At 43.9% G+C, this 23,889-nt stretch overlaps 1 protein-coding gene across 1 annotated transcript in view; it reads right to left on the bottom strand.

Moving 5' to 3' along the window:
* Nucleotides 1-1,738: 1,738 nt before the first annotated feature.
* Nucleotides 1,739-23,889, bottom strand: part of RXRG (retinoid X receptor gamma) — a 42,738-nt gene continuing 20,587 nt past the window's right edge. Inside the window, exons 3-10 of the mRNA XM_068538347.1 lie at nucleotides 20,741-20,885; nucleotides 18,387-18,566; nucleotides 12,642-12,802; nucleotides 12,396-12,525; nucleotides 10,967-11,099; nucleotides 9,132-9,223; nucleotides 7,760-7,865; nucleotides 1,739-1,886 (exon numbers count right to left, since the gene is read on the bottom strand). Coding sequence (XP_068394448.1) covers nucleotides 1,739-1,886; nucleotides 7,760-7,865; nucleotides 9,132-9,223; nucleotides 10,967-11,099; nucleotides 12,396-12,525; nucleotides 12,642-12,802; nucleotides 18,387-18,566; nucleotides 20,741-20,885 — 1,095 coding nt within the window. The remainder of the gene's footprint in view (nucleotides 1,887-7,759; nucleotides 7,866-9,131; nucleotides 9,224-10,966; nucleotides 11,100-12,395; nucleotides 12,526-12,641; nucleotides 12,803-18,386; nucleotides 18,567-20,740; nucleotides 20,886-23,889) is intronic.

Below are 23,889 nucleotides of genomic sequence, written 5' to 3' on the forward strand. Positions count from 1 at the left end.
ATCATGGTTCACAAATAAATGCAGATGAAAAACAAAACGAAAAAAACAGCATAATTGATTTTAATTCCATTGCTTAATGTCCAAGTCTAAGGAATCCCTAAACTTTTCTTTCCCAGGAATAAAGCAATTTTTATTTCTCCAAAATTGCATGATCACTGATGAATATATTTGGACTGGAGAGTTAGCCCTGGGGTTTTTCTGAGAGGACAAGCTGCTGATGCGGAATGATGCAGCTGCCATCACAAAAACCTTTAGGGAATTCTTTCCAGTTGTGTGGAACCCAATTCAACAACACACTTTTACTATGTGCCTATTGCATGCCAGACCCCAGGTCAGGTTCTGGTGGTGTGAAGAAGGTAAGCCATGTGCGGCTGTTCAGGTTGTATACTCTACAACCCTAAGGGGCATAGAATTGTGTATCCATTAAGTCCTGTTTCTGCAGATGGCAGGAAGGTGACTTGAGCAAGATGGGCTGTATAGGCTGGCTGTGATGTCAGTTAGACACAGTTTCTACCCTCAAGGAGGTCACTGTGCAGCAGACAGCAGGGCTCTAAGACACTAGGTGATCACAGGCTAGAAGCTGGAAGAACTTTTCTCTCTTCCCCTTTTAACACATTATTGACCGGAGGATTTTTGCAGAAACTAATGCCTGTGGCCAGCAATTTGTTATGTAAGTGAATATTGAAACACTCCGGTCAACAATGTTTGGGTAACAAAAGACGTATTAATATGTCTCTGGTCAGTAAGTTGTTAAGAACAGGCTACATATAGTTAGATAATGATGGAAAGCAAATTGGGTGCACTCTGGTCTTTTTGTTATTGTTGCTAGTTAAGGACAGAAAATCCATTCCTTTACCATTACCAAAATCCATTACCACCTCCCACCAACTCCCAGGACCCGTGTCTTCCCCCATCAAGAGCACATCTTCTCTAACCTAAATAGGAAAAGAATTTGAAGAAGAATAGATACATGTGTATGTATAACTGAATCACTTTGCTGTACACCTGAAACTAACACAACATTGTTAATCAACTATACTCCAATATAAAATAAAAATTTAAAAAAAAAAAGAACATCTACTCTTGCCCTTATACTCCATTGCCCCCAGTCAGGACAAGGCTGTTAGTACTCATTATTCTTAGGAGGAAAAGAGCAACAAACAAACAAACAAACAAAAAACCAAGCTGGCTCTGAAAGACAATGTTTCTTCCCAATCTCTCCAGGGGCTACCCTGGGGCAAAGCTAGCTGTGCCCAGCTTAGACATGGGGTATCTAACTGTGGGATTTATTGTTTCAGGACCCCAGCCCCATCCCCCATTCCTAACCCCCCATACCTTTCCTCCCACCTCTGAGATAAGTGCCCTGCTGCACAATAATTCACCCCATGCTCCAAGCAGTGCCAATATCACATATATTACTTTATTATTCGGTCATTGGCTTTCCAATGCAAGTGAAAAAATAATTTAAACTAATTATATGTACAGAGGCTTGGTTAGTTTTCCCAAGAACTTCCAGAAAGATCCCCAGCCCCTTAGATAGCAAAGAAGGGTTACCGTTAACATCTATACAAAACTCCACCTATAAAAGTCGCATGTGTAGAAAGGTTTCTTTATTATAAGCATGACGTTTGGGGAACAGGAAGGGTTGGGGGTGGGAGGTGGAGGAACGTGTGCAGGGGGGTGGTCCACACACACCTGCCCTGACTAGTCCTGTGTAGGAGGCTGTGTCTGGTGAGGCTCAGGTGATCTGCAGCGGGGTCTCCAACATCTCCATTAGGAAGGTGTCAATGGGTGTGTCCCCGATGAGCTTGAAGAAGAAGAGGTGCTCCAGGCATTTCAAGCCGATGGAGCGCAAGGCTGGGAGGCGCAGCAGCAGCTTGGCAAACCTGTGGAGAAGCAAGGAGACATTAAGAACTGGGGAACCGGCATGCGCGGGGCAGCTGCGGGCATGAGGCAGCTCATTTGGTCTTCTTGACCAATCTGTGATTAGAAGAAAGAGCCTGGTTGGGGAGACTAAGGCAGCTGGAGAACCTCTGATTCTGGAGAGCTTCAGAAATAGGCTAGAGGTCTTGTTATGCTTCTTAAAGGTGGAAGTTGGATCCTGTGACCTCTTGAGAATCTCTTGAATTCTGTGGCCGCATCCCAGAATTGCCCTCAGCGCCCCCATTCGTGGTGGGCAAGAGGAAGAGCCAGCCTGCTTATGCTGACTCACATCTCCAACCCTAACCAGCTGGTGTTCCTCACATTCTCTGTGCCTGGGGGTTCCTGGGAAGATTTGCCAAAGCATTTAGAACAGCACAGCACGGCGGATGTGCAGGATCCGCAGGGGTTCTCGCCATTGGCTGAACGTGTTTGTGTACAAACCACGCACCAGGCACTGAGATAGGTTCTGGGATCCAGGAAGAGCCCCCCACTCTCAGGACCAGCAGTTCTCATCTCCTCGCCGGACTATGCTTTTCCTCATACCACACTTACTTTAAGCAATGCGACCTCAATGTGCCTCAGTTTCCACATTTCTGTTACCCGTTTATAACCACTTTGTACATCAGCTTCGTAGTCTGTGCTTACTTTTATTTTGTTTTGTTTATTTTTTTATTTTTTTGCCTAAGTGTGACTTTCTTTTTTAAATTTTTTGAAAATTTTTATTGAAATATAGTTGATTTACAATGTTGTGTTAGTTCCAGGTGTACAGCAAAGTGACTCCATTATATATACATACACACACACATATATATATATACATATATATATTCTTTTTTAGATTCTTTTCCATTATAGGTTATTACAAGATATTGAATATAGTTCCCTGTGCTATATAGTGGTCCTTGTTGGTTGTCTATTTTATATATAGTAGTGTGTATATTTGAATCCCAAACTCCTAATTTATCCCTCCACCCTCTTTCACCTTTGGTAACCATAAGTTTCTTTTCTATGTCTGTGAGTCTATTTTTGTTTTGTAAATAAGTTCATTTATATCAATTTTTTAGATTCCACATATAATCAGTGTCATATATTTGTCTTTCTCTGTCTGATTTACTTCACTTAGTATGATAATCTCTAGCCACTACGGAGAATAGTATGCAGGTTCCTTAAAAAACTAAAAATAGAGCTACCATACGATCCAGCAATCCCACTCCTGGGCAGATATCCAGAGAAAATTCTAATTCAAAAAGATTCATGCACCCCAATGTTCATTGCAGCACTGTTTACAATAGCCAAGACATGGAAGCAACCTAAATGTCCATCAGCAGATGAATGGATAAAAAAGATGTGGGGGGTGTGTGTATACACACACACACACACACACACACACACACAATGGAATACTACTCAACCATAAAAAATAATGAAATAATGCCATTTGCAGCAACATGGATGTACTTACCTTTCAGTTAGGAAGAGAGAGAGACAGAAAATAGTAGCCTTCACCCCTGAGGGGCCCACAGTCTGGAGAGATAATACACACACCCATGCATACACACACACTCACATATGCCTCCCACACATGTGCACACACACCCCCTAACCACTCTCACACATACACACATGTGTGCACACACACTCACTCTTATACACCCTCACACACATGAGCTTGCACATATTCACACGTGTAAAAGTATACACACACATTCTCCTCCATTCTCACCTGCCCTCACACACTGGTACACACACACACACACACACACTCTTCTATAATTAAGGACCTTAGCTGTGAGGCTCACCAAAGGGAAAGAGACTAGTGTGTGAAGGAAGTAGCCTCACACACACAGGGTCCCTTTCAGGCTCCTCAACCTGCCTCATTTCCAACACGCTTCTGTGGTCCTTCTTCATCTCTCAAAATCCTTTTTGTCAGTGAAGCTTATTTTTAATGTTATTAATGATAATGACTGGAAATCAAATAACTCTACTCACAATTTCCAATAAAAACTACAGGAATTGAAATCTTGTTAGTCACGGTGGCCTTAAATCAGCAACTTCCGGTTGGGCCGGACCTTCACTGGACGTCACAACATTATTTCACGAGAAGTTTTCAAATTGGAGTTTTAATACTCCTCGAAAATGCGTATAGGTCTCTATTCATGCCAAAAGAAGTTTTAAGGAAATGTGGCAATATAAGAAGAACAGAGTGGCACCATCTAAAAAGGTAAGAATTACCTCCCTACATGGAAAAGTTAAAGGTCTGTACCAAGGCCAACACAAACCTTCAGAACGTTTGGTTAGAAAGCCTCTGAGTGAGACTTCCCTGGTGGTCCAGTGGTTAGGGTTGTGCGCTTCCACTGCAGGGGGCACAGGTTTGATCCCTGGTCAGGGAACTAAGATCCCACAGGCCTCTCGATGTGGAAAAAAAAACAGGAAGCCTCTGAGTGCATCTGAATGGTATCACCATTAGATAAGAACATGGTCATGGCTCTGCCACAAAAGAGGTTTATGTAATTAGGCAAAGGAAACGGCTTCTTTATAAAGTGTGAAGTTAGGCTGACATTAGCTCTGAAAATGTATTTTTTTACTCTAAAAACGCCAAAGTTTTACAATGTGTTAAATGCTAACCATTCTAGACGCAAACTCTTATATATAGAATGGATAGACAACAAGGGCCTACTGTATAGCACAGGGAACTATATTCAACACACTGTGATAAACTATAATAAAAAGAATATGAAAAAGAATGTATATATATATATGTATATATATATAACAATCACTGTGTTGCACAGCAGAAATTAACACATTGTAAATCAACTATACTTCAATAAAATAATTTTTTAAAAAATGCTAACCATAAGACTGCTGTCTTTGCTGTCTGTCCCAGGTTTAGGAGCTAAGATCAGGAGGTAGTAGTAAACACACCTGCTAATAGCCATAGCCACAGGGCGGCCGTCGCATTCCTCGCTCACGTGTTTGGCAACAAGGGGGACTCACAGCCTTTGAAGGCACCTGCTGTGTGAGAGAAAGAAGGTTCCTGCAAGCTCTGCCCCCTCCTGAGTTTTGATCTCTGCTTCTGGCTAGAGGAAGCAGAACTCGCCCCTGTGAGGTGTACTTCTGAAAAGTCTCCACGGAGTGGCAGCCCTCCACCACCAAGAAAACGGCCTTGACAGGGCTTGTGTGCCACCAGGAACCCCTTCTACCACTTTCTGCAAACCAGAGGTGACCAGCCTTCGGCACACTCGCCCACCTGGTTGAGCCAAGTGACATCCCTGATGGACCTACTCAGCATCAGGGTGGTCACCCGCTGTGCAGGCTGTGCTGGATGCACCCAAGGGACATGCAGGGGCCCCGTCCCTGCACTCCCTCCCTGAACTCCCAGGCCCTGCCCTGGGCCAGGCAACAAATGTTGGCATCTCTGCCTAGTGCCTGGGGGCCGCCCAGGCCCCTGGCAGTCCCCTTCCTGGGAAAACAGGCAAGTTCCAAAGTTTGTAAAGTGTTATTCATTAGAAACAATCTAAATGTCAACCACAGAGCGATGACTAGATACATTAGGATACACCCATCCTGTGAAATATTACAAAATCATTGAAAATAAGAATTTTGTACTTTTCAATATCTGATAAAATGCCTAAAATAGCTAATGGAGCAAAATAATACGCCAAACCATATGATTTCAGATCTGTAAGTATACATTTCTATGTATACATACATTGATACACAAAGCTGCTAGAAAGAAATATACCTCCCAAATTTACAATCAGTTTATATTACCCTATTTATTTTAAAAAATTGTCCTTATTTCCTACCAAAGCATGCTTGGCTTTTATAATAAGATAAAAAAGAGTTCTGTTTTTTAAAGAGGTAAAGAGCACTACCTAGAGCCAAGTCCAGGAAAAGGATGAATATGAGCCTTCCTAGTCCTAATGCCCTGCACACAATATGTGCACACAGACACACACACACACACACACACACACACACACACACACACACACACGAGTAATGCTGCCTTACAGCTGGGAGATTCGGTGGATATCATCCAGCACAGGGCTTTCAGTCAGCTCTCACCGGCCAGAAGCTGAGCCGATGCTGGCAGCCAGGCCCTGCTTGTTGGGTAGGGCTCTTTCAATCTCACCCACTTCAGATGTAGGAGAGACTGCCAGGTGCCTAGCAAAATCCATTCTCCCCTTCTTCCTTGGCATCCAGCTGCACACATTCTCCAGTCTCCTTCTTGGCTAGCTGGTCCACGTGAGCAAGTTTATACAGTGGAAGTGAGTAAAGGGAGGGGGTGCCCTTTCCAGGTCAATGTGTTGCTCACATAGCCTCACCTCTGTGCTCCTCCTCCTCTTTCCCTTCCATCATCAGCATGCAAAACACAGTGAGGGCTTCCCTGGTGGCGCAGTGGTTGAGAATCTGCCTGCCAATGCAGGGGACACGGGTTCGAGCCCTGGTCTGGGAAGATCCCACATGCCGCGGAGCAACTAGGCCCGTGAGCCACAATTGCTGAGCTTGCGCGTCTGGAGCCTGTGCTCCGCAACAAGGGAGGCTGCGACAGTGAGAGGCCCGCGCACCGTGATGAACAGTGGCCCCCGCTTGCCGCAACTAGAGAAAGCCCTCGCACAGAAACGAAGACCCAACACAGCCATAAATAAACAAACGAATAAATAAATAAATAATTAAACAAAACACGAGACTCAACGACATGGTGGAACCCCAAGAAGGAAGGAGCCTGGGTCCCTGAGCGATGGTGTGGAAGAAAGTCACCACGCTAGATTGATTACCCATCCAGGACTGATTTGTGAGGAAGAAATAAACTTGTGTTCAACTATTGACATTTGGGAAGTCTGTTGTCACAGCTTAGTCTCCGTAACACACAAGGCCTGCACGTTTATTGTATCAACTGGCTGGACCCCACTCACACAGATGCATTCATTGCCTGTGATAAAAAACGAGCTCAGCCTCTTCTGGACAATTGAGAGATAGTGGCTTATGATCCAGGAAAAATGGGCTAATGGAAATTAGACTCCACAGAGGAATAAAAGTCATCAGTGAGAATTGGGAGCATAGGTAATTAATCCTAAAAACAAACTCTTGCCTTTAAAGAAGTATTTTTCAAGTTTCATTTTTCATTTTCTGTGAGGTTTGAGGATCATATTCTCTCTTTTTAACTAGAGTTAGTGGAGGAGGAAAACTTTTATTCAGCTGTACTTGGGGGAAACATTTGGGAAAAGGATTTTTTTAACCACTCAGGAATACTGGTAGATGGCCTCAGAGATCCTCTGACCGATGTCTTCCTTCTCAGACAAGAAGCCCAGACCCAGGACCTTGCCAGAGGCTACAGATGGCACCCTCGGGGCCAGCGGTCACGTCGCCTGGCTACCAAAGCCTGTACCTTTTACTGCAGGGGGGGCTTCCACGAGGGCAAAGCAGAAAGCAATGCAGTCACACTGAAAAGCACAAGCTCTTCGAAATCAAGCAAACTTGGGTTCACAACCTGCCCCACCATGCACCAGCTCTGTGACCCTGGGCAAGGTTCCTTTCGGAGCCTTGGGGCCTCTTTAGAAATTGGACCTAAGGATTCCCACCATCGTTCGTTCACTGGGGTGTTCATTCAACATTTAAAGATGAATACTAATTGTTAGGCTCTGATGCCAAAGTGGTGAACAGTGGGTGAACAAGACAGACGAGACCTCCGGTTTCATGGAGCCAGTGTCTGAGTAGCTTTGAGACGGTTGTGAAAAAATCTAGACAGTGCCTGCTGCATGTCGCCATTCATTAATGGCAGATCAGAAGAGTTGCTGCGGTTGTTACCATTCTTCCAGGACTCCCTCACCTCCCTGGTTGTTCCGGGTACTTCTGCTTGGTGTAGGCCTCGAGGGTGGCATAAACCTTCTCTCGCAGAGTCTCCACCTCAGAGGGGTTGGACAGACCCTTGGCATCTGAAAAAGACAGCTGATTCAACCTCTCCTTACACACCTCTGCGGGACACCCTTCTACAGAGTCTGTCCCCATTCACACAGGCCACCTCCCGCAGAGTTACGAGAGACACGCTGGATGGGGGACATTGTGAAATACACAAAGCCAGCCCTTTGTGCCCTCACACCTCCTTCCTGTGCCCAATCTACCCAATAAACTCTTGGAGCAAAGGTACGCACCGCTGACTCCAAGGAGGAGAGTTTTTTTTTATCCCGGCCATTCTAGAAATACTACCTTCACACATTTATTGAGTGCTTACTATGTGCTAAGTATGGACTGAGTAAAGAGATGGGGTAAAAAAACCGGACAGACCCACATCCTGCATCAATTAACAGATCACCTAATTCAGGAGGTGAAGCATGTGCGTCAATTGCTATGTAATTCTGAATACTCATCTTTCTTGACCCACGGCAGCATCTGAAGAAGCTGATCACTTCCTCCTTCTTGAAATGCTTTTCCTCCCTGGGCCCCCCAGGACACTACTCTTTGGTTCTTCCCTGTCTCACTCACTGCCTCCTCTCAGGCTTCTTTGCTGGCTCTTCCTTTTCTCTGCAACCTCTAAATATCACCATGCCCCAGGGCTTAGCCCTCAGCTCTCTGCTCTGCAATGCCTCTACTTTACTCCCGGTCTCAGAGCCTTGCATGCCAGGTCTAGGCTGATAGCTCTCAAATGTACATCTCTGGTCCTGCCTCTTCTCTGAACTCCAGACTCACATAAACAATTGCTTCCGGGAGAGCCACTCCTGGGCGTTTACTATCCATCTCAGATTCTCCTGTCCAGAACCCTGATTCCTAGCCGCCCACCCTTTGAACCGCCGTTTCAGTAAATGAAATCTCTGTTTTTCCGAGTGTTCAAGAAAACAAAATGAAAAATTGTAAGCATTATATTTCATACCTCTCTTTCTTTCACAGCCTATCAGCAAATCCCATTGGCTCTGCCTAAAAATATATGTAGAACCTGACCACTTTTTACCGCCTTCTTTGCTACTACCCTAGCCCTCTGGCATCTCTCGTCCTCCCCACTTGCCCCCAAACATGCACACTCCACGCCCATTTGAGACCCTTTTCAGGATGGCTCGAGGAGCAGAGGCCGTGAAGAGTTGACTCTTTGTCCTCCCGAGGATAGGTCTCCTGGCCCTCCCTTATCTGTCTCTGCTGAGCTAGAGGACTAGAGAACATCAGGGCACTGGAGGCCGACCATGGAGGAGAGCTAAGCGCGGCGCACTCACCTGGGTTAAATAGCACGATGGCTCGTAGGCACCCCAGCTCCGACTTATCCATCTGCATGTCTTTCATTTTGGAGACCAGCTCAGTCAGAACTCTGTTCACAGGAAACAATGGCAGGTGATGAGAAAATCATGAATACCAGGCCAAGGGCTGATAAAATGAATGCAACCAATATTTATTATGTACCCACCCCATTTTCCAGTAGATGCGCCAGGTACTAGGGGCACAGAGATGAATAAGATACAGTCCCTGATCTCAAAGAGCTCACAGTTTAATTAAAGAAGCAGACACAGAAGCAATACGTAGCAGCAACACAAAACCAATAACTGCCATGATCAAAGTCCCAGGGAACACCAAGGATGAGGCAGTGAACACAGAGAGGGAGCTGGAAAGGCAGCCTAGAGGATTTGTGAATTGGCAGAAATGCAACGGGCAAAGCAGGGTGAGGGCATCACATGTCTGGAAGAACACTGCAAAGGATGGCGTTCCGTGACAGGGCAGAAATTTCTAGACAACATCAAGAGGGCTGAGTCAACTGAATACCGTGATGGTCTCCATGTGGAACATGTTGTGGGAAAAGGCAGGGAAGGAGTAGGGACATCTTAGATGGACATGTGCATGGCCCTGGAAGACCACTTATGACGGGGTTGGGAAGGGACCACAGGGCCCTGGCATTGGACAGAGACACTATTTTCAATCTTACTCTTCCTTTCCCAGTTCTCCATCCTGTCACCCACCCATTCATCTCTCATCTCTTTAGATCGCCTGGCTTAATTTTCTTTTTTTTAACATCTTTATTGGAGTATAGTTGCTTTACAATGGTGTGTTAGTTTCTGCTTTATAACAAAGTGAATCAGTTATACATATACATATGTTCCCATATCTCTTCCCTCTTGCGTCTCCCTCCCTCCCACCCTCCCTATCCCACCCCTCTAGGTGGTCACAAAGCACCAAGCTTATCTCCCTGTGCTATGCGGCTGCTTCCCACTAGCTATCTATTTTATGTTTGGTAGTGTATATATGTCCATGCCACTCTCTCACTTTGTCACATCTTACCCTTCCCCCTCCCCATATCCTCAAGTCCATTCTCTAGTAGGTCTGTGTCTTTCTTCTCGTCTTGCCACTAGGTTCTTCATGGCTTTTTTTTTTTTTCCCTTAGATTCCATATATATGTGTTAGCATACTGTATTTGTTTTTCTCTTTCTGACTTACTTCACTCTGTATGACAGACTCTAACTCCATCCACCTCACTACAAATAACTCAATTTCGTTCCTTTTTATGGCTGAGTAATATTCCATTGTATATACGTGCCACATCTTCTTTATCCATTCATCCAATGATGGACACTTAGGTTGCTTCCACAGAATCCCAGACTGAGGCTGTCGCTCTTATAGCAGGATTCCCCCAGAGAGCCTGGTGCAGAGACCAGCAAAACCTCAGCTCATCTTTCCCAGATTCCTAAAGTCAGATCCTAAACCCTCATTCCCATCCAGGCCCCCTTGGATAAGCAGTTCAAACTCCCCACTCCCTCCTTACTAGGTAATGTCAATAATACAGTCTCTTCCCTGGAAACCTTTAGGGATAATAGGGTCTTTCATCTGCCAGCAACTCTGTTGACCTCTGACTGACTCCATCTCCTTGGATTACCATTTCTTTTAATCCCTTTCTCATTCCCCAGGTTTATGTTTTCATGTGCTTAATGGTCTCTGCTTCCAGCCAGTACAGCTGATTGGGCTGTCCATCCTACATCCCAGCACTACCCACAGGTACACACACACACACATGCACACATGTATACACACACACATACAAGCGCCGGAAGCAGAATAGAGCCACCTGTCAAAGATGGAGCCAACCCCAGCACTGTGGGCACTGCTCCGGTGGACGTGTAAACCCGTGGCCAGAAGGATGCCATCCTGCACAGAAACCGAGCGGTGGGAAAAGGAGGCGATCAGCAATTCATTCCACCCTGCAAGAATAAGAAGGAGGCCTTGAGGGAAACCTGACCACACTCTTGCTTCATTGATAATCATCCAAGGCATGTATTTTGGAATAAAAGCAGAACCAGAAATCCAGGGAGGTCAAAAACTAGTTCCAGATGACACCACTAATTAGTGAGGGAACAAAGGGTAAGACTGGGGTCCCCTGACTCGTGGGTATGCTCCTCCCCCACAGTCTCCCCAGTGCAGCCCAGAATGGCAGCTTGAGGACAAGGACTCTTTTTTTCCCTCCAGTTCATCAACAAATATGGATTGAACACTTAAAGGGTAATGGTCACTATGTTAGCTGCCATGGTAGATAGAGCGAGTATACCCTGCAGTGTCTGCCCCCAGGACCTGACAACCTAGTTTTACTTCTTAGGCGTTGTCTAGTAGCACCCAGCATGGCATGTAGCCTTCCATCGACACTCAGGGATCGCTCATTATCTAATAGGGCTGAAATAAGTGGACTGCCTCCCCAGGCTCAGCGAATCTTCATGAAATTTCCCTGCCGGCTCCATGACAAAGAGGAGATTTGGCATATGTCAACTGCACAGTGTCCCAGAAATGGGAGGCGAGAGAGGTTACAGCATGTAGAATCTTAAAATAGGAAGGGACCCTGGAATCCATCTAGTAAAAACCTGAGCAAAAATCTTTGGCTTCCCCTATTTCACCTGTGAAATGGGAATATCTCTATTTTCTAATTTCATAACAGTAATGAGGCACAGCTTCAGATTGTCTTAAATAACAATTGTTTAACTGTCTTTGAAAATTAAATGCAAATTATAAAGGCTGCATAAAATTTGCATGGAAAAAGAGCCTTTCTTGGTCACTAAAAGGATTCTAGGAAGCAGTTTAAGAGAACCAATGGACAGAAAAATCTCATTAAATAGAAAATTCTCACCTTCTTGTAAACCTGCCTTGTTTTTTTAATTATGCGTGTGTTTAAAAAGTTATTTTTCTCTGATAATAAAATGCATGTAGAAACTAATAAAAATTTCTTTAAGTATAAAAGAGAAAATTTAAATATTAAAAAAAAGAAAAAGAGTCTTATTCCTCCATTAACAAACAGTGTTTCATTTGGAAATGAAAGTTTTGGGGGAGGGCCATCCAAATTTCAGAGCTTACCAATAATATAAAAAAGAACAACCTCGCATAGGGTTATCCTGTCTCAACAATGTGCACAGCTTGGATGAGTTACAGCTCCATCAGGTCACTTGTTTTAGGATCCCAAGGGTAATTTCAAAATGGCAACCCAAGAAGAAAGGAGCCCTGCTATCGCTTACCTGCCCGGAGCAGAATGACCTGGTCCTCCAAGGTGAGGTCAGAGAAGTGGGGAATACGCTTGGCCCATTCAACGAGAGTAAAGAGCTGCTTGTCAGCAGCATGGCATATGTTGGTGACGGGGTCATTTGTCTAAAAAAGGAACAAGGTACTCTGAACGGACAGGTTCTAGGACTCAAACATACTCCTTCCCCACCTCCAGCCCCCTCCAAGAAATGGGAGATGGATGGAGATCTAAGACCACCTACCGAATTCTCCATGTTCATGTCACCGTAGGATTCTGTCTTTGGTTCAACAGCAAGTTCAGCCTCCAGAATCCTCTCCACGGGCATATCTTCATGGCCACTACTGGCACATTCTGCCTCACTCTCAGCCCGCTCCCGGCTTCTCTGCCTTTCCTCTTGCACAGCTGGCAGGGACAAGGACGTGCAGACGTTACCATATGCCCAGGACAACTGTGGGAAAGTTAATTACGGCCCTAAGCCTCATTTTCCTCCTCTGTAAAATGGGCATCATGGTGGTAATGAATCAGAGATGCTGTCATGTTAACAGATGAAACCAAGAAAGCAGAGCTCAGCTGTTTTCTTATGCCTGTGCCAAACTATGGGTATTTTTCAGTCCGTAGTCTTTCCAGTTCATTATGGTGACCACTCTAAGAAATGTGCCTTTTAAGCTTTAATAACCTCCAATTCTGCCCTTTCTTTTAATGAACCACTGTCTCCTTGCATGCTGTCTCCCTTATCCTTCTTCCACCTGCTACCTCTAATAAACTGTGAGCATGCAATAGTTAAGTAACAAGCACATTACTCTAAGAACTTCCTCTGTCACATCCTGTGCATCATCCTTGGCATTCACGTCCCATTAGGTCTGCCCCTCGTGCACCGGCCTGAACACGGCATCACCTGATCTGACTTGTCAGGGAAGATCTTCAGGGAGCCATGTGGGTATTTAGTAAGTGAAAGGGTGGAGTAATGTCACCTAGATGACATTTCAGAATCAGCAGCTGATTTGGGGGGTGGGGAAGGGTACACAGGCAAAGGCAGAGGCTGGAATTTTCTCAGATTCCCCAAGCTTAGGGTTTTCATCAAAGAACCCTCTGGGTCTGTACGTTAGAATGTCAGGCAGACCCCTGTCCCAATTCTGTGCTCTTCACTGGGAGAACAGTCTCTATGGGGTTAGTTTCCATCCTCTCGAAAGCTTCAGTTTCCATCTTCTTATTCCCAGTAGCAATAAGCAGAATTCAATATTGGCACATATTTTCTAAACCCCAAGAATCAAGAAAATTATACTCTAAGCAGTGGCCAAGAGGGACCTCAGTGACAGCTACTCCATGAGCAATTTCTACCTCTCATCTCCTCTCCTTTCCTCCCCTTTGTCCACTTTCCAAGGCACCTCTTACTCTCTGAGCCACAAGGCTGTGGAATGAACTGGGACTGATGCTGGACATCTAGTTTGTCACGCAAGTGATATTATTGCTCTCTCAACGTAGGTCAGAGAAGGGTCTGACAGCACAAATACGGCTGATGCATCACCCTCTCTAATAGAGACACACCAAGAAACCTCAAGAGGAGAATGATATTCAGGGGTTGAGAGGGAGGGAGGGTAGGAAAGAAGGCGTAGAGGAAGAAAGGAAAGAGAGATTAAAGCAGGAGAGTAAGAAAAAGAAGAAATGGATGAGAAAGAGAGCAGAGAGCACAAAATAGGAGAAGAGCAAAAATCATGTACCTTGGAGTCAAAGAAATATTTTTCAAAATGGGCCCGACCACTTCCTAGCTAGTAACATCGGACATGGTACTCAGTTTACAAAGTCTCAGTTTCCTTACATGTACAGTGGGGATTATAGCACTTACCTGAGATTGTTTTATGAAGAGTAAACAAAACAATTATTTAAAAGTTTTTTGAGAAGTAGCATTTCCCCTCCCCTTGGCCTCTCTTTCCACTCTCGGGGTCTGCTCTGGTCCTCTCTCTAACCCCGCTTTTGACCTCTTCCTCCCTCTCCCTGTTTCTCTTTTCCCCTCATCCTTTCTTTCTGTCCATTCTGTTAGCCTTCATTCACTGACAACATACAGAAACTCTCATATGTGTTTTTATCATCAGTTGGATTTGCTGGTTAAAGTTGAATGCTTCTTGTATTAATTTTTTTAAAGGTAGATTAATGGGCTTCTATTTGTCTTGACTTGAAAAGATGGATGAAAGCAAACCAAGTTCCTCTTGTGGCCCTCAATTGATTTCTTCTACAGATTTGTAACACTCAAGGAAAATAACCTTCAAGCTCCAAAGAAAATAACCTTGGCTTCAGGGAATTAGATTCTTATTCCAATTTTGCAATTAACTGAGTGATCCTTTGCTATTCAGTTCTCCTTTTTGTGCCATAAATCTTACTGTCATCAATGAGGAGTCACGTATCTGTTGTTGAAAGAAATCTTCTACGGCGCATTTTGAGCTACTGCTACTCAGTACATCAGGGTACATTGAGGGGCCAGTGGGGCCTAAAACAGGATTTTCCATTAGCCCAACACACATTTATTGCGATGTATTAAAATAGCCAAAATTTATGGAGCCCTTTTTCTGTGTCAGAATTATGCTCAACACTTTTCGTAATTATATTTCATTTAACCCCCACAAGAGCCCTCTGAAATGCTATGAGCCACAGAGAAGTTAGGTAACCTGCCTGAGGTCACAGAGCTAGAAGTGGTGAAGCCAGCATGTAGACCCAGGCTGGCTGCCTCCTGAGCTTACCCCTGACTCCAAGGCTCTGGGCTGGTTGGATTAATAGACCCACAGGAATGTCAAGTGCTGACCACAAATTGCCTCAAAAATAATCCATTCTCTTACTACCCAAACCTCATTATATGACCAAAAATTATGGAAATAGACTTCTCCAGAACCCCTGAGGATTGTTTGGTGGCCTGGAAGTCAGAGCGTCCCAGTCCTACACCAGCTCTGCCATTAGCTTGCCATGTAAGCTTAGGCAAGACCCTAGCCTCTCAGAACCTCTGCTTCTTCTTTCAGGGAATGAATGTGTTACATCAGACAATAGCAAATGTCCACTCCAGCTTCGCCATTATGTACCCTGGCTTTAGGCAGGTGAATTCTGAGCCCACCCCAATTTCATCTCTGTCTGTCTGTCCAACTCTCTAGGAATGTAAATTCCATAGTATCACTCAGTTATCTGTTCCAGGATTTTATTATTCTTGTCCTCAAGAAAGTGTCTGAACTGAGCCCCAAATTCTGTAAATGAAGGCCAGAAATGATAGTGGCAAAGGAAAGGCTGTCCAGTAACATGTTTAAAGTGACCCTCCATATAGTGAGATGAGGAATTGATTCGCTTCTTTGCCTTCTCTTTGTCAGGGTAAATAGTATCAATTCCTTTAGCAATTTCACAGAGAGCCCCTTTTCCCCTCCTAATCTTTATTACTCAGCTTTTCATCACTCCTGTTGCTCCACATTATTATTATTTTTTTAATGCAGGAACCAAAACTGGACCCAATTTGCTATGAAAGAATCATAATACTAGGTTTAAAAGAAGGACTGCCCAGGCTCTTACAATCCACATGTCCCTGTTTGACTTAAAATAAAGAACCACACTTCCCATCATTTGCTCTGTGAACCACTCTGACCCTAATTGAGCCAGAAATATTCAGGTTGAGCTTTGAGAGTCAGAATTAGACTGTGAGGCAGGAGAATCGAGTATAGGTGATTTGCAATCTGCAGCAATCATGCTCTATGCTGATGAGAGACACACTTTGGGGGCATTAATTTTATGTTTTGACTATCACGGTGGTGGAAGCTACAAAGAGTATCAATTCTATCCCAGTGAAGAGAAGACAGTCTCGACCAGCTGATTTTTCACATCACATGCTCCAGTCTAGAAAATTGTTGACCCCTCTACAGCAAGTATGACACAAGCATGAAGTAGTCACTCAAGTCATACTTGATGAATGAATGACTGAGTGAATGAATCATTTTTAGAAGCTCCTGCATTACTAAAACTTATGATTCCAATATTTAGTTTAAATCACTCATCCATTCTCTCAACAATTTTTTCTTAAATGTCTACTATGTGCTAGTCACTGGTGATATAGCAGTGGGGGGGGGGGGAAAGGCAGGAAAAATATCCCTGCGTTCTTGGAGACAGACAGCAGACAAAATTTTAAAGTATGTTAGATAGTGGTAAGTGCTGTGGGAAAGAGACTGGGAAGTATGAGGGTGTTTGGGGCAATCTGAGACAGTGTAGTCAGGCAAAGCTTTATCAAGAAGTTGACAATCAAGTAAAGGTACGAAAGAGGAGAAGTGAGTCATGCAGGTACCTGGGAAGAGGGCAGTCCAAGCAGACAGAACAGTAAGTGCAAAGGCCCTAGGGTGGGAGCACCCCTGACGGCCCAGCAAAGAAACTGGGAAGGCTGGAGCAGAGAGACACGGGGCAGCCAGACTATGTATGACCTTGAAGTCATGACCAGAATTTTGTCTTTTTTTCTGAGTAAGAAGGGAAGGCATCAGAGGGTTTTGGTGAAGGAAAGGCTTCACCTGACCCACTTGTTCAAAGCCTCACTCAGGTTGCTTTGATAAGGAGAGATCGAAGGAAGATAAAGATGGAAGCAGAGAAACTTCTTAGGAGGCTATTTGTATTATTACAAAAAAGAATGGTGGCTTGGTGATAACAGTAAAAATAGTGAGACATGGAAAGATTCTGAACATCTTTTGAGAAAGAGACAAGATTTCCTCACCCATTGAATGCGGTGTATGAAAGAAAAAGAGGTGTCCAATGGCTTTTGGTCTGAGCAACTGAAAAATGGCTGTTTCCTAAAATGGGGAGGACCGTGTGATGAACAGGTTGGGAGGGCAGATTTGGGGGTCTGTCAATTTGAGATTCTGACCTGAGAGTAAGAGGTCCTAGTCTCTGTTCATCACCTACCTTGGGGACCTTGGAAAACTCACTCCATCAGTCCAAGCCTGTTTCCTTGGCTGTAGAATGGTTAGGGTTATTAAATTATTCTCAAGGGCCACCTCCGTCTCAAACATGCTAGGCATATCATTTTTTTTCCTTCTTGGTAGCATTCTCTCTTAGAAGGGGCTCAAACTTTTTCTTCATTGGTCCTTTCAGCCAGCCTCCCCCCTCCTCACAGAAAAGAAGTTCTTCAAGAATAAGAAGCCACCTGGGAGGGACTAAACTCCTTGTTCCCATTTCCTAGAGAGAGAGGCAGGACCTCCTTACTCTGAAATCTATTAAGATTCACCATTTACACCCTGTACTTGCTTGAGTTCACTAGCTAATTAACTGCCCAATTCAAGTTATTTGTATTACTTAACGGAAAGACTTTTTGATCTGTTCATAAACAGAAAGCACTTTCAGATTTTTTTTTTCTACAAAAACCCAGCTAACCCACACTGTAAGTTTGAAAGATGTAACATTTAAAAACGCACAATGATGATCTCTCTGAATGAGAAGGCGAAGTCTGATTAATTGGTAATGCCAATAATCCCCAAAGACTTTGGAATACACCAATCTCAGAGGATTTGTAGCAGACCAAGGTTATAAAAGCCCAGAGAGATTAATCAAACCAGCAGGCTTCCCCAGAGTGAGGATTAGAGGGGAGAAGTCAGCTCTGCCCAGAAGGTCAGTCTGATGTTCCATTACAGGGCAGCACACAACGACCCCGAGACCTCAGCTCTGATGCTGCCTGGCTATTGGAAGAGCAAGGGAGAGGGTCCAGTTTGGATCATCATCTGAGGTCCAGGAGAGGATAGGTGAACATGGAAGAAGAAGAGGCTCTTGCTCTCTTTGCTCGGGGGTACACACTTATCAGGGCAGGAAACATTCAACTGAAATACTCGAGAAATCATGGTACCCAAAGTCATTCCCCCCTCCGCTTCAAACCTCTTCCACATAGTCCAGCCTAGCAGGACTCTTTCCTATGTCCTGCACTTGTTTCCATTATTTATATGCAAACTGCTCTCCCCCGAGTGGAGGGAGGGGTAGTGGGGAACCTCACCTTCCCTCTTCATGCCCATGACAAGGCACTTCTGATAGCGACAGTACTGGCAGCGGTTGCGCTGACGCTTGTCAATGAGGCAGTCTTTATTATCCCGACACGTGTAGATGAGGTCTTTCCTTATGGTTCTCTTGAAGAACCCTTTGCAGCCTTCACAACTGTACACACCGTAGTGCTTTCCTGGTCACAAGAAAAGGACATTCCATAAGTTATTCTTGTGTTTATTTGGGTCTTTCATGCGAAAGAACCCCTTGGCTCTCCCCTAGGGAAACTGGCACATCACCTAGGCAATGGGACAGAAAGCAAAGCAAGGAAGGCAGGCTTGATGACAGGAACCAAACCAAGGCAGAGTAAATATGCCCTTCCTCGTGTCTACCCTCTGGAAGCGGTTCTCTGGAATCACTAATTCCAGAGAGCATTATTAGAGAAGTCCTGACCTAAGATTTTGCTTACATTTATTTAATAGGGCAACTCATGTTTAGTTAAGCAAAATGTTCTGCCTTCATTTAAGACATTAGTATACATAAGAAATAAAAATATTTATGCTTGTTACGTATTATCTAGCAGGAAAAGAACCTCAGCTTCACACATATTTCCCCATAATTGAAGCCCAAGGACTTAGGAATCTCACTTAAAAGTATTATCCTCTATCATAAACTATGAACAAGAACCTGAGTTATAAATTTTTTAAATACTACTGCCTATTGGAGGAATAAATAGGTATATGATCTTTATGGCATAATATGACATATAATCTTGAGATGTGACATAAAGATCTGATGGAAGGTAGTTTTGCTTGATCCAGAATAATCTGTTACAAGTTTCATTGCCCTTATTACCTGTTCCACACATCCAGTTTTCCATGACTCCAGCCAGAGATGGCTAATTTGGTCAGGAGAGCCACCATACCCATGCCCACATAGGCATCAAGAGTCAATCACCATACTCTTTCTAAGTAGAAGTCTTCCCAGTACTACACACCATGCAGCTATGCTCAATGGACTGGAATTGTGGAACTTGAAAAATATAATGAAACAGATCATTCAAAACATATTTATGTCTGATTCTTGAGTATATGACATGTGATACTGTTTAGTTATAGACCTGACATGACTTTCTAATTTGGTTGTATTTAGGCTGATATCGAAGTGAACTTGAAGTCCCTAAGAACTAGCCAATGTAAATATCTGCATCCCAGGAGCTTACATTTCAGAGGAAGCCACTCTAAGATGCAATGGTGGTTAGAGATAGCCTGCTTGATGAAGTTGGTCTGTGCCTAATCAGTTGACTATGCTAATTTCCTGAACTCATAGCAATAATAAATACGGGATTTTATCCTGGGCTCAAAGAACCTAATGCTCTCAGCTCTGAAGTATTTGTCTTTAAGAAACATGGGACCAATTTGTCATTCCCATGGTTCTTCCATATACGAAAGAACTGCCCAACTTTCAATTAAACCATAGCAGAAAAAACTCTCTATCAGGGTGGCTGGAATTCCATTGCTATGGCAATGGTCAAGTCTGCATGATTTGGAAACAACTTTCTGAGAACAAGCAAACATCAGCCATGTAGCTAAGTTCCAGGCACCTGGAACTTTCAGTGGAGTGACATTTTGCAGTGACTTTGGTGACAATAAAAAGATGAGAAAATATTGTCAGCCATCATAGACAACTATAGAAAAGAATCTTCCTCATTCATCAAATCAGAGATTCAAATGTCATCAAAATTGTTGAGATGGGGAGTGGTGAGGCGGGAATGATGGAGAGGTAGGGAAACAAGTCAGGAAAGAAATAATTTGGGCAAAAATGGAAGAGGATCAAAGAAGATAAAATCAGTGAAAACACACTTATTTCCACCTATGGAAACATGTTAAAAACCTAGAATGTTGTAGAAGGAAATTTGCTAAAATATCAAAGGGTTTATTTTGTTGGGAACACCATAGATAACTCTTTGTTTTCACTGGTACTTTTCTAGTTCTCCCACATTTCCTATGTTGGGATATTATTTTTAGAATTATAAAAAATATTTTTTTAAAAATTAAAGAGACTCTAGCTTGAGATACTTGCTCATTACAAGAGCTTCTCTATCCCAGATACACACGCAACACAGTAACTCCAGGGAAGGGCTTCTGAAATGTTTTCTGTAAATCTAATCTTACCACATGAAATTATGCTTTAAATTCATTAAGGCTGTGGTGACAGAAATTTACAGCCTGGGCCCCAAGCTGGACCATCCCCAAAGACCCTTTTTCTCTCGTTGGGTACAAAGGAGCCAAGTGGGCAATGGAAGAGGTGTCTTCTCTGGTACCCCCATTGCATGGGGAACTTGGGAGGAGTGTCTGCTTCTGTACATACCTGAGGATCTGTCCCCACAGATGGCACAGATGTGTTTAACCAGAGATCCAGGGCTAGTGGATGGGTAGTTCATGTTTCCAATGCCAGGAAGCCCTGGTAAGGGTTTGATGTCCTCTGAAATGCTGACACTGTTGACCACATTTAGCTGCAAGAGAAAAAAGTACAATAAAACACAGAGCCAGGGTAAACCCAATCCCTGAGGCAGAAAGCAATAAGGCCATCCTTGAGGGAAAAAAAGTGGCTCTATTTCGAGAAGTAGTTTCCAAGTACAGAGTATCTAAAATTGCCTATGAGGGATGTGAATTTAAGGGAGAAAAAGAGTAGCATAGAGGAACTAAGTCATTTCTAAATGCCAAAACCTAAACCGAAAATCACAACACATCTACATCAGAGCTCTCAGCTTTTACTCATTTCACTCATGTTTTATTTGAGCTAGAAATCCACGCTGAACAGCACACTTAGGACAAGTCCTCTGTGTATTTTTTAATTTTTTATTAACTACATCCTGCCTATTCAGCAGTACTCCAAGGGGAGCTATGGCCCTCAGGCAAAAGACTTAGACTCGGAGAGAACCAAGCAAAATATGCAAATCCATCCATTTAGTGAATCAACAGTCCTTCACAAACACTCACTATGTCAGGCACTGTGCCAGGCTCTGGGATACAAAGGTAAATAAAATGCACACTCTTAAGACGTTCACAGTAAAATGGAAGAGACAATATGTGTAGTGGTCATCTCAACGAGCCTACTGAGGACGGTAAGCCAAATGCCCAAATCATTGCAATAGCATCAAAAATTAGGTTAAAAGTCCCAGATCATGTTTTTGAACTTGTGTGTAAGGAACAAATATCTTCCCATGAAAATATAAAATCTTTAGAGCCAGAGACCATCTGCCTTGTCTTCCGGGTGCCTGACGTGAACCCAGAATGTGGTAGGGAGTTGGTAGAACTGAGTGGCTGAATAAAGGAATGTGTGTGTATCCCTTTCTTCACCCCTTATCACAAGTTAACATTAACTCCTCACCGCCACCTAAGAAGCTGCCTCTACTTGTGTGTTTTGTATTCATCAAAGAAAAGTTAAATAAATACAAGCCAGTCATCCAATCAGCAGTGTTTCTGTACCCATGGGTACAGGTCAACATTCTAGGCACTGTGAAGGGAGATATGAAACGGAGGTCTGTCTTTCATTCCTCAAAAATGATCACAATCTCACTGAGGAGTCAGAACGTGCCCCAAAACAAAGAACACTTCCAAGTAAGTTCAAACAAAGGTGGTGCTGAGTAAATGTGAGTTAAGTGCCTGGTAGAGGCACCTGGTGAATATCTGGGGGTTTAAGGGAAGGTCCACTGACTTCTGCATGGTCTATGTGACTTTTGCCTAACTGAAGTGACTGTAATTCCCAAACTGAACCAAAAGTAGGATTTTCTTCTCTATTCAAGGCCTTTGGGACAGAAGGAATGATCAATAAAACCTAAAATACAACAGAGCCTGAGTTAGGTTCCTTCTAAATTTACTAGCTTTTCAATTCACTAAGCAAATATTTATTGAGCACAGGAGGTGGGCAAAGGCTCTGGGTTAAATGCTGCAAGGGATGCAAAAAAGAAAAGACAGCTTTCAGGGCCTTGCTTTGAAATCAAATTCACCAGGAATTTTTAAAAATTAATTCATATGAGGGATGAAAACACATACATGGTGGGAGAATTCTCCCTCCTCTTCCTCCTTCTCCTCCCTCCTCCTCCTGCTCCCTCCTTTTTATACAAGGCTAAGGCAAGACATCTAGGTCTTATGTTCAGTATTTTGTTTTGTTTTGGTGTAATACAGTGGTACTCAACCCCAGAGGTACACCTGGGAGCTTTGGAAAAAATTAATTCCAGAGCCCCACATCCAAAAGTGGCCTGAGGGCCACTATGTGCTAGGAATTCTGAGTGCCTCAAGGAAATAGTTATTAGCACTTAGATCCACCCCATGAAAGGGATGTATTTTAGAAAAGATGACCCCCCAAAAAAGAGCCCTCTAGCTAACCATGACTTTGTCTGCAAATTCTCAGATGAATAAGAAAGGTCATGGGAATAAGGAGGAGGACACCATCACCTCGGGCTCAGGAGGCCCTCACCCACCTTCCTCTCCCACTCCCATCTCCAACAGGACCAGATCCACCACCTCCAGCCCACAACAATCACAGAACAGTAATTATTGTTCTTGCTACTGTTAGTGCTACCGTCCAAGGAAAGTTTGCTCAGCGCTAATTAACTATTTTAATCCTTATGACAACTCTATGAGGTTTTCCTATTTTTCAGATGAGGAAATTGAGCTGTAAAGTGGTTTATTCTTAAGTTCATTCAGAAATCTTGGGATACAAAAAGGAAGAAGACACAGGCACTAACCCAAGAAACTGGCCATCCATGAGATTAAAAGCCAGTTGGGATAATTTAGGAAAGCAAGTGAGATTAGGGAAGATGTCCTGAAGGAAGGAGCATTTGATCTGGGACTTGACAGCTTTAAAAAACGGGGAGCACAGGGAGATCAGCTCGGTGCTTTGTGACCACCTAGCAGGGTGGGATGGGGAGGGAGGGAGGGAGAGGCAAAAGGGAGGGGATGTGCGGATATATGTATATGTATAGCTGATTCACTTTGTTATAAAGCAGAAACTAACACACCGTTGTAAAGCAATTATACTCCAATAGAGATGTTAAAAAAATTAAAAATTGGGTAGGATTTGGATGGGCCAGTGATGGACAAAAGGTTTTGACAACAAAGGCCTGAAGGGAAGCCCAGGTATTTGTGTCCAGTGGATGGATGGGAGACAAGGCTGGGAGGCGGGCTGTGACAGAGCCCGAGACTTGATTGCCCGGCTAAAGAGAGTGGATCTAATCTGAGAGGAATGAGGAGCCATGAGGTTTCCAGCAGAGAAAAAAGGTCCTCAAAGTATGAGGCAGCAGCAGGGGGAAAGACTGAAGGAGAGAGACACCAAGACTATTGCACCTGCCCAGGTACCAGGTTAGGTGCCTTCCCAGATCCAACAGGTTGGAGCTGGAACCCCGGGCTCCTGGATCTCGGGTCATCATTCCTCCTTCCCCACATTGTCTGTCTTGTGTGGCGGGAGCTCCCCAGACCGCCCCTGCCCTGACTGCTTCCTGCCCGACTTCATTG

This window comes from Eschrichtius robustus, chromosome 3, assembly GCF_028021215.1.
Source record: "Eschrichtius robustus isolate mEscRob2 chromosome 3, mEscRob2.pri, whole genome shotgun sequence".
Classification (NCBI taxonomy): domain Eukaryota; kingdom Metazoa; phylum Chordata; class Mammalia; order Artiodactyla; family Eschrichtiidae; genus Eschrichtius; species Eschrichtius robustus.